At 35.5% G+C, this 18,132-nt stretch overlaps 1 protein-coding gene across 6 annotated transcripts in view; it reads left to right on the top strand.

Moving 5' to 3' along the window:
- The window catches only part of AHI1 (Abelson helper integration site 1), an 85,743-nt gene that overhangs the window by 46,535 nt on the left and 21,076 nt on the right, over positions 1–18,132 (top strand). For all 6 annotated transcript variants that reach the window (XM_077175352.1, XM_054629719.2, XM_077175355.1 and 3 more), the window contains one exon: positions 14,900–14,958. In XM_077175352.1, the coding sequence (XP_077031467.1) occupies positions 14,900–14,958 (59 nt within the window). The remainder of the gene's footprint in view (positions 1–14,899; positions 14,959–18,132) is intronic.

Raw genomic sequence — 18,132 nt, 5'->3', positions numbered from 1 at the left:
GTATGCTATAGAGGTGCTGCCAACATAGGAAGCGATGAGAATAAATGCTTGTGGAGTGGTTAGCTTCCTGCAAGCTGAAATCTGCTGCTAGTAGATTGTGTCATGTGTTTGAAAAAGGGGAATGTGCATCAAGATGAAAGAAATAAGTGCCTAGTTCTTGTCTCTCACTTTGCAGTTATATTTCTATGGTCTTACGCAGTTTGTTGTCTTCCTGCTCTGTCACATATCTGAAGAACTAATTCTGCCTGACACACTTTTCAGAAATTAAAAAATTCTCAAGAGAACTGTTCTTCATATTTTTATGGGGATGGATTTTTTAAAAATATGATCCTTTTCATTTAATTATTCTAATGGGATACTGATGCCAAAAAATTAAGAATTTTACCTAGTATTTTCTTTTACATTCTTAAATGTAGAAACGTGAGTTGCTTTCTGTTATTGCAATAAATATGTTATTGCTACTTTGAAGAATTCTCACATTTTCTGTGATTTGTAGGATGTAATTGATTTTAACTCTGTGGCTGGATCAAGTATGTATGTTTTCTTTCTTTTGGAAACTGAATTATTTAAACATCCCCACCACCACTTCATCTGTAATAACAGATAGCAATAATGCAGAATACTGGCACTTTCTAAGTGGGTAAACTTGACTTATTTTAGTCCCTTGGTTTTTGAGTATATTATTCTGTTGTGGGATTTTTTCCTCCTATTAACCAAAGATAAACATACCTTTACAGTCATTATAAGCCTTTGTTTTAACTAAAGATTACTGCATAGTCACTAAGTATTACAGTGAATTAAGTTTAAGATCCAGTTAACAGATTTTCTCTTTTTTTTTTTAAAAATGGTAGGAGGACTCAGTAGAGAGAAATCACCAGCTCAACACCACAGATCAGCTCTCAGCAAGTGTCAACTGATGTAATTACACTGATGTTTGCTTAAAGTATTTTTACCATAAGCAGAAGAGCATTAAGTCTAAAGTGCTTTTTTATATATGTCTGTTAATTTGAATGGGAACTCCCCTGGGGAAGATGATCATTCATTTTAAGATATTTATACCTCTCACTTTGACTTAAAGGAAATGTGTAAGAGAAGGGAGAAAGAAAGAAGGTAAAACTTTTTTCATTATTATTTGCTTATAACGCTATGGAAGAACTGAAAAATAGAGCTTACAGAAATTTTTCTCAAAGCAAGTTTTCTTTTGAAACAATAGGAATATCTATCACAAGATGTTATTTTTTTATACCTCCTTCTTTTATAACCTATTTGGCTATACCATTTACATTTTGAAGTAGCTGTGACTCAGTTTCTTCAGTGCAAATAGATTACAAAGGCTCATGATGTTCCAGCTTACAGCTGACTTTGGCAGTAAATAAAAATCAAGAGTATCAGGACACGCCTGTGCTTTCATCATGGCTTACAGGCAGCTCAGGCCATTCTGCAGTAGGAGCTTCCTCAGAGCTCTGTGACCCTGCTGTGCTGCCCACATCATTGGACAATGTCAGAGTTCTGGCTCAAGGTGCAAATACAGGATCTTGTCTTACGATAGAAGAGTTGGGTGTTTACATTTAAAAAATGAATAGTAGAAATGATTTTTTAATTTGAAAACATAAGTTGTATAAATAGATTCATCTAACCACATAAATGTTCCAATAGAATAGTAATGACACAGAGACATAACCATTAACAGTAATGACAATCTAGTTCTTCTATTGTAAAAGGTTGCTTATCCAGTTTCTTCTATCTGATTGATAAGATGTTATAAATGTCATAAGAGTTTGTATTTTCTAGTTAAACTTGCTAGAATTGTTTATACTGAGATCAAAGATACACATGTTCCTCTTTTATATGTTCTTTCTCATATTTCTTCTAGGTAAGTTAATTAAAACATTTCTCTAAAAATTACACTAAATACCATGCACAATAACAGCAATCTTTGAAGATTCCAAAAACTTTATCTAAAGAACACCATTTATATTTACTTGAAATTGGTGTATGTTAGGGTAATTACTGCTGAGCCTTCAGGCTAAAGGAAGTATTCTCAGCCAAATTATACAAGGGTGTGGATTAAATGAAGCATTACTCTCTGCTTGGCAGCAATGGATATAGATTGCAAAATCAGGGTGTGACGTAGTACTGTGGTGAGTCTCTGCCAAAAGAGATTTGGCCTAAGTGTGCCCTTACTTTCTCGGTTATGTGGATCCTAAAACAACTGAATCTAATTAATTCCTAAGTAGAGAGGTCCTGTTAACTGTTTTCACTCTGAGCTTGTCTGTAATTTTGGGCTGTTGAGCCACAAGACAACAACATGCTTGAATAAAATTTCAGTTGGTCATGGGGAGGGAAACAATCCTTCTGCCAAGGACTGTGCAGTAAAGTATCAGTCTTCTTGTCCAGCAGAAAGCTCACATCAGCAAGGATGCTGTCTGTACAGCAGTACAGGAGTGAATAAAATAGGGAAATTGATCCCTGCTTGTATTGCTCCAATCCTTCTGTTTCCAGAGGAGCTGGGAGGAGAATGCAAAACCCCAGTAGCAGCCATGGTGCACAGGAGGGAGACAGCTCCATCTCCCAAGAGGAGACCAAAGTACTTCGATTTAATTGCTGATTTTGACAAATTAGCAAATCCAAAGTGCATTAAAAAAAAAAAATTAAAAAAAAAATCTATGTTTTAAACATACATTATCCATCCCATTTTGGTACATGTGCATACTTTTTCAACTGCTTTAAAAAAGCCTTTGCTAATTTTGTTGATAGATTTTTATGTGTGAAGCAATTAAACTTCTATGGATTCATATGCCCCTTGTTACTCTTGTTACTGAAGCCCCGATTTCAGTGAGAACAAACCTCCCTGACATGATTAATTCTATTACCATAACACCTTTTAAGTTAACTTTGGGTGTATGTGGTCTGTAGTATGCTCTGCAGTAGATTGTGGTACTGATGCAGTTTGGTCATTGTAGTTTGATGTGGATCATGTTGATCCTGTAGAAAGTAATGATAGAGGATGGTGGCTTGGGAAAGCGTTAAGAAGGCAGAGGGCAGGTGCAGAGAAGTGAGGGCTTCGATAGGTGTGTAACTCAGACATTGCTGTTGTCACACAGTAGTTTGCTGTTATATACAGAGCTGGATTGTGCTGCCTTGGTCCAGATGAAATGAGAGCTTCATGGAGCCTGCATACTCATTGTTAGCTTGCTTTCTTGCTCACTGGAGGCTGTAAGGAGCAGTGACTTGTTCCTTGTTGGCCTCAAATGAAGTCTTAGAATTCTCTTAATACTCTGCTTCTGAAAACTTGTATTTGGGTGTTTTTTGCATTCTTATGGCATGCATTGAAGGATTGCAGAGGTTCCTTTCTCATGTTTTCCTCTCACAATTAAGATTTAGTTTCTTCAGTTTTTACTTCCTCAGGCAAAGAAAAAGATTCAAGTGACAAACAGGCAAATTCAAAAAAACTCTTTTAGTGTCTCCCCTGCTCACTTGACCCAGGGCTCTGTTCTGGCTTGCTGGACAGTCCCTTTGCAGAAGGCTCTTATTTGACCATGTGACACTCTATCTCATCTAAAGATTGACTCCAGCATACTGCATCCCCACATGATTCAAGATTGCACATCCCCTTTTCCTGTCCTGTCAATCTCTACTCCAGCTGTCCATCTGTGCTAGCTTCTGGTGCCTCATTGATTGGGGTTTTTTACAGACTAGCTGAAGGCTGTTGCAGTGGCATATGTTGATACAGGTCTTTCTGCAATCCTTTCAGAGCCTGACTGGTCAAAGGAAGCACACTGCTGCAGCTAATATGCCAAATAATAACATACAGAAAATTGGAGCTTCTTTCAAAATATGTGTTTAGCATCTTTCAGTGTGACAAATTGCCTAGTGGCAATTTGAAATGTCATGAGAATTTGTTCACCAACTTCTGGTTGTCACTATGCACCTACAGAGCATAGTAAGATTCACTTTGTGAGGTGTTGGATTTTTCAGGTGAAGACCTTGAATAGGCTTCATTTTCCTACTCCTTGCATCTTTGAGTTTTCATTAATGGATAATCACATCTAAGCAGAGTTCACATCTGTAGTAAAAAAGCAGGAGCCTATCCTTAAAGGTGGGGGGGGGGGGGAGGGTTGTGACTGTCTCTATACAGAGGAGGTGTCCATGAGGTGTGTCACCTCTTCTGCTTGTTCCGGGAGAATGTTGTAACAGTTATGCATGCTGCTAGTTGAAGAACTTCTGTTGTGAGCTGGGCCCTAGCTAAAACCAAGCAGGCGTTTCTTGCCTATAAAGATTCCAAGCATATTCTTGGAATTTTTCATTTTTGAAATACTTTAAAACACAAGTTCTGAATATATATATTGATTAATTGGTGGCAACTTTTCACGTTTTGTGTCCAGCAGATCAATCTAATATAATGTATGTTCTGCCAAATTGTATTTGCTTCTAATTTGGCTGCTTCTGCATAAAAACAGCAACAAGAGGAGAAGAAATATAGTTGTTCTACTGTTACTTGCAAGATTTGGGGTGTAGTGCCCACCTAATGCACATCTATAACATACCACATCAAGTGTACCTTGATAACAGTACTTGATTGGAAAATTGTTTTCCTTCTGGTACAGAACATAAAGGAAACTTCCATCTTTGTTTACTACACACACATGTAAAGGATCTTCAGCAGTTGAAAATGTGGTTTCAATTAAGACTCTTCCTGCAAATCAGCTTTTCTTACCAAAACAATTTTCAGAGTAAGTTCCAGTAATCACTCAGAGAGAACAAGGTGTGTCCAGGGTTGTCTGTATCACCATTCTTGAGTTAATAATTGGCACGTAAACGTGTGCAAAAACCATCTAGGAAGGTTCACTGAATAAGGCTATTAAAGGATGTACTTTGAGATTTCCAAACTTAAGAGTGTTGCTAGACAATTTTCTGTGTTTTTCAGTTGTATGGTCCTTTTGAAGAAGCAAATGTTTGTAGCAGTTGGCAATGAAGTCAGTTTTAAAGAAACTCAGATATCATTCATAATGCATAGAAATGGGTGGTTCCTTTTAGAAAAGGCTATGGAGAAGAATTTCCTGTCCTTGAATATTCAGACCTCCCTCTTACTGATGACTATGAAAACTTAGCACTTACTGGTTTTGTGCGGATTTTGGCTTATTGGAGGTGCTGTATGAGCATAGTCAGTAGGGATTTTAGCTGCAACTGGTAGTCAAACCAGAGAGGGTGAGTCATAAAATTAGGCTTAAGTGTTAAAGTACTGTAGTTTTTAACAGTTTGGCACTACCTATGTGATGATGTGGTATTGTATTAAACACTTATATTGTATTTTATAAGACTGTAAAAAATATTTAGTCAAATGCTACTTCTTCATTCAGAATTTAATTTTCAATATTATTTGTGTTTACATCTTTAGATTTGCTGTGTAAATAGTCTTGCTTGCAAAATTCCTATACAAACAAGGTACTAATGTACTGGATAGGACTGTTACTTCTACTTTCTCGCTTGCCACTGAGATAGTGAAAAGTTTTACTGTCTTCTAATCCCAGCTGTAGTATTTTGTGTTCCTGATTGAACCTTGTAGAGAATTCTGTTCCCTCCAGGATAATCCAGAGTTTTAGAAATGTGGTCTTAGCTTAAAGCTGGGCACAACTTTATGAATCTTTATGAATCTGCCTGTCTTGATTTGCCTTCGTTTGTCTCTCCTCAGATCAGGTACTGCTGTTGTAAATTAAAGGGAGTATTGCTGCCTACTTATATTCAATGCAAACATTTTCCATGGTTGTTTTGTTTTTTTTGCACATCCCCATCTAAGACCCAAACATTCTAAAAATCCACTGCTGTAAAAGCAGTAACAGGTTGCTGTTGTATTCTAAAAAAAACTTGGCAAACCTTGTAGGTAAAGGAAACTGAAAAATCAATATATTAAAAATCTATGCCCAGCTGGATCTCCAATGTGTTGCTTTAATGTTGGGCATAACATTTCAGTATATTTTCCTCTGCAACAGATTATATCAATATTAGTCTCAAGTGCTTTTTTATATGTTGTTTACAAGGAAGTATATTCAGATTTTTGTTACTAAAATAGTAACGGGCCATTATTTTATTTTCCTATTCAATTGGATACCAATTAGAAAGGGCTTACTTATTCATACATGTTCTATTCACTGATATGTAGAAAAACCTTCTAAAAGTAGTTTGTTCATAAATTTTCTGAAAACTCAAAAAGTGTGCATGTGGGAAAATTCTCATGGAGTAGCTTGGTTTCACCACACACATATTTCCATGAAATATCTGACCAGTCTAATTTCTGAGCTACAAAATAGAAAGTAAACTTGGGGGTGTATTTTAAAGAGATGATCTATTTCTGAACATAGAAGTATGTTTGCTGTGAACTTTTTTCCTTACTCTTGATTTGAGGCAAAATTAAAAATCTTACATAATGGTTTCCTGATACAGTGTTTGCCAATGGTCATGCATTTTTCAGGTTTGATAATGTGTGAATTGTTTGGCCATTTCGTAGAATTTTCCGGTAATACTTTGTCAGAATTAATACTCAGTACTGGCTGAAAGTGCTAATGTCATAGAGAAAGTAGTGGCTATTCTGGTCATGATAAGGACTTGAAATATCAAGCTGACTTATTTTTTCCAATATGTTGCACATGATGTTGGTGATACTATTTTACCTTGAATGCAAATGTTAGGAAAATGCTACATAAGCATTTAGAGGATTTGAAATTTTTTTTAGGTTTTTTTCCAGTCAAGATGTGATTTGACATTGTGAAGCTTACTGGGTAATATAGAAATTCAGTAATTTATGCAGTAACTGGTTGTTTTTACTTAGCTTTGCATTGCAAAAATGTGTTAATGGTTAATTTTGAAAGATATTTGTGGTATCCTAAGCATATTTTCTTACGGCTTTCCACTTGTAGAATGGCAAACTAATTTGATTTAAGTAACTCTCAGTAACTAGCCATTGCTGAATTCCTGTTGTGGGAAGAGCCATGTGAAAAAGTTTCTTTGTTTTCCTTCCTTGCATAATTTTCATTCTTTGTCTTTTATCTGTAGTTAAGTATGATTTTTTTAAAGACACAAGTAGAGTTATGAGGTGGTAAGATACTTGACTTTGATAGTTGCAGATAGAGTTAAATTCTATTTAACTGTATGCAGATAGATTTAAATTCTTTTTAACTGTATTAATAAATTAAATTTAACTGTTCTACATATTTTTAGAAAGCAATAATAATAATAAAGCCTGTTTAAGAGCTCCATTTCCTCTGATTCAGGGAGGGTAATTTAAAGCAGAGGCAAAAATATTATTAAGCCCAAAAGTGAAGGTTGCTACTTCAGTGTTGGGCATCTACAACTCCAAGGGACTGCAGTTTTTATATTTTGTGAAGTATTTTTTGACAGGGAGCACCACAAACTGCATGTAATAGAATGCAAAATAAGTTTCTTTTCTATTTTGTTATAGTTTGTTTGCTTTTAAATAGTCCAGGTGGGCTTAGCAAAACTAATAATGACTTTCTCAGGATATCTGCAGCACTAGAAGAAAAATAACTCTTATTAATACAAAGAATGCGTCATAGTCTGCATTTTCCTTACATCTTTTTTATCTGCTATCTAAAGCTTGTAAATTATGCTGCCAATCTGATTTCACAAAGCTGATGTTATCTCTGGAGGCTTATTGATGTTTGCTGTAGAATCACCTTCTGTTCTCCAAGTTGTAGAAAGAAACAACTGGATACTATAACTTGTGCTCATTTTCAGTGATATCCACTGCTATTGTGATGTAATGTTAGAAGTTGTCGTAAATTAGCACGTTCCTGATTAGCATGAATTCAGTAAATGTTCTTTACTTCAAAAGAGTGCTTGCGACACGTGCTGCTACTTGCATTGTTTATATATGGTACTGTAGAAACTTAACATTTGCAAGAAAAATGTAAGATGATGGTTTGATAAGATTACTCAGAAATAATTAGGTGGGTGTGGAGGCTGCTAAATGTATTTGATTTTAATCTCTAATTAAAAAGTTGGATTTTTTAATTGTTTTTGTGATGCAATAGTTTTTACTTCATTATGCTTTTTGTAAATAGGGGCCAAATTCTACCTCTTCATTGTGCCTAAGTACAGAATAAATGTTTTCAAATGAAACCCAAAGCCAGTGACAGACAGATTATTTCTATAGTCCTCCTCATGGAGGATTATTCTCAGAGCAAACACGTGTATATGCCCTTGTGTACCTTGAACCAGGAATGAAAATGATGGCTAACCTTGAATGAATATCTCTATGCATTCTTTTGGCTGATGGGAGATATAATTATGTTGTGGGATCTGGCACTGCCAGAAGCACAGTGTTTTCATGTTAGTGCTGTCTGATTTTGAGGTCTCTTATATGAGGATTGGAATTGGTTGATGTTACAGCAAAGGTATCTCTCTGTGAATCTACAGGTGTGAATTTAAGCCTTGCCTTGTTCCACTGCTCCAGTGTTTACTTAACTCTGCTGCAAGGACAAACTACCTGGTCACTTGAGGTGTGGAATCAAACAACCAGATGCATTAGGGATAACTGTCTCAATCCTTAGATAAGGAAGTTACTGTGTTAAAGCACACTAGAGCAGTTGTGTCTCTCACTTCAGGAAAACTGTGACTTGCTCATGGTTTGGGAACCCAGTTCTCCTAGTAGCTGCAGCTAAGGCATCCACTGGGAAATCACATGCTGTGTTAAAGAAGCTGCAGCACAATGTATGGAGCTGCATGGTCCTGAATTGTGTAACTCCCTAGAGGTTTTTTCTAGATAACTCTTCATACCACTTTTCCTTTTCAACTCTTTACCTTTTCAACCAACTGTTAGTAAACAGTTGGTTGAAAAGGTAAACATTACTTACTTTTTCATTGAAAGCATATCCTTCTGTACGTTCTTTTCTATACAGTGTAGATTTTGAATGGCAAACAAAGCCTGATCTATTGACATAATTTCCCAAGATTATTTTGTTTATTTTCAAGTTTTCATTGTATTATTAGGGATGGGGAAGGGAAACAAAAATAAGCCATCCTTTTCCACCTATCAGCACAGCTGTTTCAGCTGAATGTGGAAAGGGTAAGGTGGGGTGGATTTGGGTTTTTTTTATGCCTGCCATCTAGATCAGTCTCCACTAACTGGAGGAGTGACCTCTGGCAGCAATAGAGTTGCCAGAGCTTTTTTGTCTCTCATTTTACTGAAGTGTATATAGTATGTAAACAGCTCTCATATCCAATGGGCAAAATAAATAAACAGATGTTTATATAACTTATAAAAAGTGTGACAGTAAACAGAGATGGATTCTATTTGCCCTATAGATTTTGGGTTTTGGTTTTAAGTGAAGAGATTTAGTTTAATAAATTGGAACCTCACTTAAAAAATGAGAATGACAGTTAGGATATAGTTCAACATGTTCTGGATGCTTTGATAGAAGAAAAAGGTGGGGAAGAGGCAAGGAGAGTGCTAATAACGGCATGGGGTGACACTGGGTAGACTTCTGTCAGTGCAGAATACTCTGCAAGGATCTTATTGGTGTTCATAGAAGACCTTTGCATTCAGTAATGTTGCCATCACAACACCTTTGTATATACAGCACGTGAGAGCTGCCTGTTTTAAGCACATGCATTTTAAGTGGCTTGCAAGATCACAGAATCACAGCATTGTTTAGGTTGGAAAAGGCCTACAAGATCACTGAGTTGAAGCTTTACCAAGGGTCACCTTATCAACTAGAGCATGGCACTAAGTGTCACATCCAGTAGTTTCTTGAACACTTCTGGGGATGGTGACTCCACCACCTCCCTGGACAGCCCATTCTAATACTAAACAGCCCCTTTCATGAGGAAATTCTTCCTGATGTCTAGCCTGAGCCTCCCCTTATGCAGTTTGAGACCATTTCTTCTTGTCCTGTCACTGTGATACAGATTAAACTTCACTAAAACAGTTTTCAATGCACTTTGGTCCTATCAATTCTGCTGTTGAGTCTGGAATATCTTCAAAATCATAGGTGCTAGACAAAGTTAAGTAGAACAGAGTTGGAAGTGGGTTTTCACCTAAAGCAATGGATATTGGTGAAACATCTGCTTTGCTGGTAAAATGAAAAGGTATGCTTGTGTTAAGTAGGTGCCTCCACTTCTTTCATTTTGTGTGAACTGCATCTGAAAATGTTTGTGGTGGGTTTTAAATGTATTTGTGATCATGTGTTTAAATAAAGGAAAACAGGTTCTTACCCAATATATAAACAATCTTTTTATATAATGAATTCTGTATTATTTAATGTTCTATATATTTAATTCTATATTTATATAATGTTTGATCTATTAGAGTGTAATTGGTTTGAGGATAAAGTCTTTGAGGGAAGATTAATATATATTTAGGTCATTACAAAATTATCTTCATTTCCATACATTACACATAGTTTGTAAAATGAAATTTCAGAAATAGGTGAAAGCTTTTACTTTAAAAACCTCAAAACTTTCCTTTGAAACCTTTGGAACCTAAAGTAGAGATTATATTGCATGCTAAAAGATCCTTTCATTGCAAAGGCCATACTTTTGGTCATACTGCACTAGGTGACTGTGCTGAAAACATGTTTCTCGTTACTGGAAACAGTTTTAAAGTCTCAGAAGATGAGTAGGAAGAGGAGTGAGCTGATCAACACATATTCATCTCATTTCTGGCTTGACTTTTTTCCCAGTGTTTGTTATTTAATTGGATGTATTTTAACTACACTGTGTTGCAAGAGACCATGATATAATTCATAAGAATGTCTGCAATAAGAAATACCATTTCCTAGAGGCATTGTTTATTTTCATGTCTTCCAGGATTTTTTGTGGGTTTTGAGACATTAGCAATTAGTATAAACCTAAATAAAACTCAGTTAAAAACAGAATAGTATGTGGCTAGAGTAGGTAAGATTTTTTTTCTCTCTCTCTGCATGCTTTAGAGGTGTTTGTCACAGAAATGTCTGAATATTAATATATTTCAGTTTTCTTAGATATATATTTGTGCTTTGCTCTGGGATTTTCTGGGAATTTTCCAGGGTGAACTTTTGGATGATTTCATTAGCTATAGATCCTGTGTGACTGGAAGCCTTAGAGATTTATTATGCTCAAATACCTTTAGTAATTACAAAATTAATTTATTAAGAACATTTCAGAAAGTGAGAAAAAGCCTTCTTTTGAAAAGTTCATTAAAACAGGAGTTCTTTTGTAACAAATGTTCTCCTGGCCTTTTTTAAAACAGCATTTTTTCTCAAAAACGTTTCACATTGGGTGATTGCAGACAGTCTAGTAGGATAATAGTGGAATTATGTGGTTGCTTAGAAAGACTTCTTTCCCTTCTCTGCTTCTCATGCTATTAGTTTAAAACAAAATCACTAAAGATGCTGTTATTTTAAAGGAAGTCTTCTTAATTATTACAAGTTCTATTCAGGGGCACTGTTGCTGCTGTCATATCAATTTCTATATAAGTCAAGTCTATTTAGTAGTGAACACACCTTACTGATGTGAGGTGATCTAGAGCAGAAGGTAACTTTTCAGTGAAAGCATGCAATAAGACTGAGATTTGGTATTACAGACACATTTTGGACAGGACAACTTCTGTCTCCTTTCCTCTTAGGCTGCAGTTATACTGGCAAAGAATAAATTGCCAGAAGTGACCGAGGGGAACTGAGGGTACACTTTCAATTCTCTGTTCAAATTGTATAGGAAACTAGCACGGCTTCAGACTCCTCTCAAGGCAGGCAGATACACTTGTTTTCAAACCAGTTCTTTGATAGGCTCACGCCATAATTGTAACAATAGGGTTATGTGGACCCTAAAGAAGAGCTGTCCTGCTGTTTAATTGTGTTGATGTGAAAATTCTGATCATTTGAGGTTAGGGATTAGCATCTGTTGTTTTGAGATGCCTGATTTGCAGCTAGACATTAGCAGTAAGTTCTTCTAGAAGTAGTATGATCTTCTCATGTAAAATTCCATGTAAAGGAAACCACTGAAGAATCAATGCAGAGTAATAGGAAATGCAGTTATTCAAATATTGATACTTTCATTGGGAAGATTAGCTTCTCAAGATGCGTATGTTTTAAATAGGAAGACAGCAGATAAGAAAAAAGATTGTTGGAGAGAACAAGTAAAGTATCTGCATCAATTAAAATGCTTCCCCATTAGTGATTCTGAGGCAACCTTAAGACAGGACAGTCCAGATTACCCTAGGTGTTGGGGCTGTTTTGGGCTTGACCTTACACAGGATTAAATGACCTTTCCATGAGCTCAGACTAAGCGAGAGTCCCAGCTGGTCACGGTGTCCTGTAAACTTAATTTTTAGATCAAGAGGAAATGTGCTTCTGGAATGCAGACCTCAGTTTCAATATAGTAGTTAAAAACCATGTACAGCATGGATGGGAGAGAACCAAAGCAAGCACTCTGAGGCTGTTAGTCACACCTGCTTGATGTCATTTACATGCTTCATCAAGCATGGAACCATATCAAGCCCAGAGCTGTGGAACATTGCTTTAAAATTCTACTGCTTCACTTGGGAAAGAAGGGATGGATATTCCCTTACCTGCTGAATGAAGCTCGTTTTGTTCACATCTGTTTTGAAGACTGTTGCTGCTGTTTTGAAGATGTGAACAGGATTTTTTTCTTGGTTTGGATTTGTTTTGTTTGCTTGGCAGTTTTTAATATGACTGTTTTGAATGTAGGGGCTACAAAAATGGATGCTTGATAATTAAAATCAAGTAACAGATAGCCCTAAAATCTACTTTGGAGTAAGCAATAGGCATGATCATAGAATATTTGTGACCAGGTGTGCTGTGATCTGTTTATACCTCAAGCAAAGTAATAAGAATTTTCTATTTGGTTTGTCTCTAGTAATGGAAAACACTGAGTCTGAACCAGTGCCAGCTTCTAGAATTCCATACAGCGCTCCTTATATCTTTGAGTAACACATCTGTCTGTCCTACACTTGCAGCATAGCAGGTCTGTGCTGCCCTTTATTGGGGCTGAATTGGGAATAGCAGTCTAACCACACAGTTTTCACCTGATAAACAACTGAATATGGAGGCTGCACAGGAGTACTGATGTGCATAAACATACAGTCCAGGAGCACTTGGAAGTAATGCATGTTTTCCTTAGAAAAATATGAAGGTCAATGATGTTACAGATAAAAATGCAGATTAATGTTGTTTTTAATTAAAACTTGAATGTTTTTCCAGACAAACAGTTGTTTTTATCAAATATTTTATATATCTTTTATCTTAATATGGGTTTGTGTGAGTTGGCACAACACTCCCATGCTTGGATTGTCTGTCTAAAAGAAAAATTTATCATGCAGACATTTTATTGGTTTTCAGTTTGTTTGTTTTTTGCTCAAAGACTTGATACAACATGTGTATGTGATAGTATATCCATATGTAGTATCATCTCTGTAGCATCTGGTTTTCTGACTTAGAGAGTGTGTAGATAACATTAATAGGAGTAATATCCCCACTGAGTTTTGGTTAGTGCTGAACAAATGTTTTAGCAAATAGCTTGTTTGAAAAAACGTTGCCTTCAGGACTACTGTCTTTTAAGTATGGGTTAAATTCAGAAAATGGTTTACGTTCTCATCTCATTCTTCTTCTTAAAAGAGATGGGAAAAAGTAATAAAAGCAAAGTAAACCTTTCAAAATAAAGTATTTCAGAATTTATACAAGATTTTCCAAAATTATTAAGATCAAGATGTTTTTAATTCATACATGAAGCTGAATAATCCATTATTGCATGTATTTAGGATTTCTCACAAGTAGATTAGTCACATGCAGATTTGCAGGAGCATGGTTTGACTATCATTATTTGAGCTTGCAGCTTTTATTCTAGTTAGAAATATCTAAATATCTTAATGATTAAACATTTATGAGTAAATCTCCTGTGAAAGTCAAAACCACTAGGCTTTAGAAAATATACTGTAGGTGGAGTTGTGCAAGTTTCCTTGTGGAGCTCTGCCAGTACATGGGAATGTGAATCTGAAAAGTCCTCTTTATTCAGATACTAGACTCCTCAAAAGCAGGTTTTTGGTGTGGCAAATGAAAATGAGTTTTCAGAACTTATTTTTCTTTAAAAACAAAATTTGTTTCAAAGCTAGTGTCTCACAGAGAAAATCCAGTGAGCTTAACTCTATGTTGCCTGGCATTTCTGTACTTGAGAAACTGTTCTCCAGTGAAGCGGTAGCATTTTTCACTGTCATGTTCAACGATTTTCCGATTTTTTTGTATCTTTTCTTTTTAAGATGTTTTCTTAAGTATACAGCCGAGGAGACCAATAACAAAAAGATAAATCCATAGATGATGAAAGGATTTTCCTGAGCTTAGTAGTTAACATAATAGTCTGAAAAGAAAAGAATTTACAAGTACTTGTTCAAGTGTGCTATGTAGAGAGTGAATAAAATAAACAGCAAGATGTGTTGTGATAGGAACTCAGATGATCAAAGGGAAACACTGAATAGGAATAGTTATTCTTTCAGATAAAATAAGGAAGTAATTCCTTTGTGAGTTTTTGTGATCATTTCTGTTGGAAAACTTTGTATGCATTACTTGGAATTTCAATGAAGAGAAAAGCAATACAGCCTAGATAATAGTGTCAGCTTTGAGCACGAGGTGGCATGTGGACATAGCTTGAGCTACTTCTCCAAATCATTTGAATGGAAATATTGGATTAGTTAACCTTGTGTCAGGTCTGTTAGTTAAATAAACCCTCCAACTGTTCCTGACTGAAGGATGCATAGTTGTGACTGAAAGATGCTGCTGCTTTTCATTAGAATTTTGTCAAACACACCCTGCTAACATAATGATTTTAAAATAAAATGGTTTATTCGATGGAAAAGGATAACAAGCAGAAAATTCACAGCTTTTTCTTTTCACAGGGTGCTTCAGCCCAGTAGGAAATCCTCTTAGTCGAACACTATTGGGTAGACTACAGAAGGTAAGGAATTCTCTCTTTGCATTTTTTTTAAATTGATGTTTAACTATCAAATGTCACTATTCACAAGTTCTCTCTTGTAGAGAGGTGTTTTTTTATCCTGTCTTTATTCAAAAAAGAGATGTCTTCAAATCAATTGTCTACATGGCCAAATTAGCTTATGCTGTGACCAGCTGGTAGTGAGATCAGATATCTGCAAATCAAAAGCTTTATATTTTTTCATTACTTAATTTTTGTTGTTTAGAAATAAATAAATAAGATCACACTCATACATTTTTTGTTTTTCTACTAAAAAAACAAGCGTTGATGAGTAGCTGAGAGAAAAGCAAAGACAATAACTTGGAATTAAATTCTCATTGCAGCACCATGTTTTCATTGTTTACTCATACTTCATCTTTTTGTAACAAGTTAAATCACAGCTATCCTCTGTATGCTTCATTGCTTATCTCTTAAATATTTACAGTAAGCTTCTTCTAATTATATTCGTTATTTCATTTATTTCTGGCTTCCTGATCACCATAATAAAAATCCAACAGAATCTGTAAATGTCAATAATTGCAACTATACATTTGATGAACCTGTATTAAACACAAAATGTATGGAGAAACTAGTGAAGAAAGAAGCAGTGGTGCTTCTGAATACTGAGTGCCTTTGTGTCTCCATGAAGCTGGGCCTGTTTTACTGGAGACGTTAATCCTCCTACTCCCATGGACAGAATGGCATGGTTTAATATTCTGTTGTAATTGCACTAATTTTAATTCTTGAGAGAAATGCAATAAGTGGACATAAATTACCTTGGGTCATTTATATCTGTTTTACAATTTCAGTTTGGGGTTTGGTTTGGATTGCTTTAGGATTTTTTTTGGACGTACCTATTTTAAGAGAATCTGTTGAGATAGTTGTGGAAAGCTTAGATACGTAGGATTCACCCAGAAATTTTGAAAGCATGGTTTTATGTTGGTGTTATGTTAGTTGCTAAATGATTCCTGTTTTCCTGTTTTCAAATATTTAGCCATCATATGTAATTTTTAGGGAAAAATATATATTGTTCAACCAGTACTGTAGTGTTCTCCATCACAGCAGGCTTGATAAACTTTTGCAGGACCAACTGTTTTGTGAAATGCTAGGTAGCAGCTAATCTAAAATAGTTTTTTTTTGGGAGGGCTAAATTAAGGTTTTGAATATATTTTTTACTTCTTCTATTATAAACACATTAAAATATATAAATGCAGGTTAACTGAGTAATTAAAATAAAAAACTAGAATTTTTAGAAATGGTGAAATAGTTGAGGAGGTTTTGAATCATTTTAGGAGTTGGAGTATTTAACATGTTTTTGAATTGGTCTTTTTCTGTTTTTTCTGTCTTTTTTTTGTAATCCTTGTAAGTTTTTCTGCAGCAGCTGTGTTTGCATTTCTGATTTCTGTTTGTACTTTGCAGATATTAATAAAGTGCAGCCTGGTGCAGTTTTGGTCCTTTCTTCCTCTAGGCAGAATTATAGATTCCCATGCTTATTAAATATTAAAAGGTGGTAATCAAATCAGGACTGTAGTTATCTGAAGCCTAAGGAAGTAACTTTACAGTGTCTATGGACACATTAATTATGACTGAAGAAGAGTTTATCATTCTTCCCAATTGATACTTCTAGCATAATTTTAATTTAGCTACTAATACTAGTATTTGTATTTCTGTTTCTCATAGACTAAATTTGTAGTTAGTTGTCCTGAGCTAGGATCAGAGAGTGAGAACAAAATACAAAAGTGCTAACAGTATCCAGCTGTTTTCTTCTAAGTCTCATCTTACATAGCATTTAATTTAAAACTTCACTTAGTAAAGAGATTGCATAGTGTTCTTAGGGGAGGAGACAATTAAGTAAATCTGTAACTTTTAGAATATTAAGGAAAAAGACAATGGAGCAACAGTAAAATCTCAGATTTATTCTGTAGAATTTTTAAATGTTTTGCATATTAACTTTTAAGCCAACCAAGGGTTTTCAATCAGGCTCTAGAAGTTAATTTCTTATTTTTTCTCCTTTAAAAAAAAAACTAATCAAGAAACCACCAAAACCCAAAAGCAGCAACAAAAGAAATCTGCTAAAGGTAGCAGCCTCAGAAGGTTGGCTATTACACACTGAGGCTCAGATTTACTGAACACACAAGAGAAGCTGTAACACACATTCCTTACATCTTTTCTGGAGTGTTTGCATGAGTAATATTCCCAGTTTCTCTTAGACTCTTGGCAGCTGTGGGGGGGTGGAGTGGAGGGAAGCAGTGCTACTGGGAAGCATCCAGGCAATAGATGTTTGTCCTTCTTCATGTCCCTGAGTCTGTCACTGATGGGAAAAGGAGGGTGCATGACTTTGGCCGTGTGTGCGTAGTGAGGTTCACCCCAGTATGTGTCGGGTCTGCCTAAAATTAATCTTAGAAAAGCTTATTTTCCATGTGCTACAATTAAGAGTTAATGGCTAATTAGAGGTTGAATTTAGTCTGTATGTTTATTCTGTTACAGTGAAGAATATGTTTACCTATAAGGAAGAAGCATATGAAACTATATGAATAATTCCTTTTTCTTTAAATTTTGATATTGTGATAATTGAAGTATATTGGTTCAGTACTTGAAATGAAATCCTGACGTTTTTACAGAAAAGGCAGCAATAAGATATCACTTGTTCTTTCTCAGTGCTCCTTCTCCTAAGGGAATGAGCACTATCTAATGCTCAAATTCTGTACGTATGCCACTATACATCTGCATCAAAAAGCAAAACCTCCATTTGAGCAATCACTGAAACTGACCCATTAAAAAGTAGTCATAAACATTTTAATTAGAGCTATTATCAGGAATCTATAAAACTTGGTAAAACAATGTATCAGGTTGCTCTCATATGCAATGGTCTCTTTTGTATCAGCATGTTGAAACATCTTTGTTTAGTTTTGAGTTAGAAATGTCAAGGGTATCTAAGAGGGTTAGTCGTGGATAACCAGTGTGATACTCCATGGTGTAGAACTCTGCATCAACTGATGGGTCTATTTGTCTTCCTCTGAGGATGTTCCTTAATGCTGAAAGCTCCTAATAGCTTTGTTCAACCACAGTCAGTGTGACATGGCACACTTTTTTAGCAAGCATTTTGTTTCTGTTTCTCACAGATGGTCTGCCTCCCAAAAAGACCAACTCCACAGGACA

Source organism: Agelaius phoeniceus, chromosome 3, assembly GCF_051311805.1.
Source record: "Agelaius phoeniceus isolate bAgePho1 chromosome 3, bAgePho1.hap1, whole genome shotgun sequence".
NCBI classification, from domain to species: domain Eukaryota; kingdom Metazoa; phylum Chordata; class Aves; order Passeriformes; family Icteridae; genus Agelaius; species Agelaius phoeniceus.
This window is presented reverse-complemented; position numbering and strand designations above follow the sequence as displayed.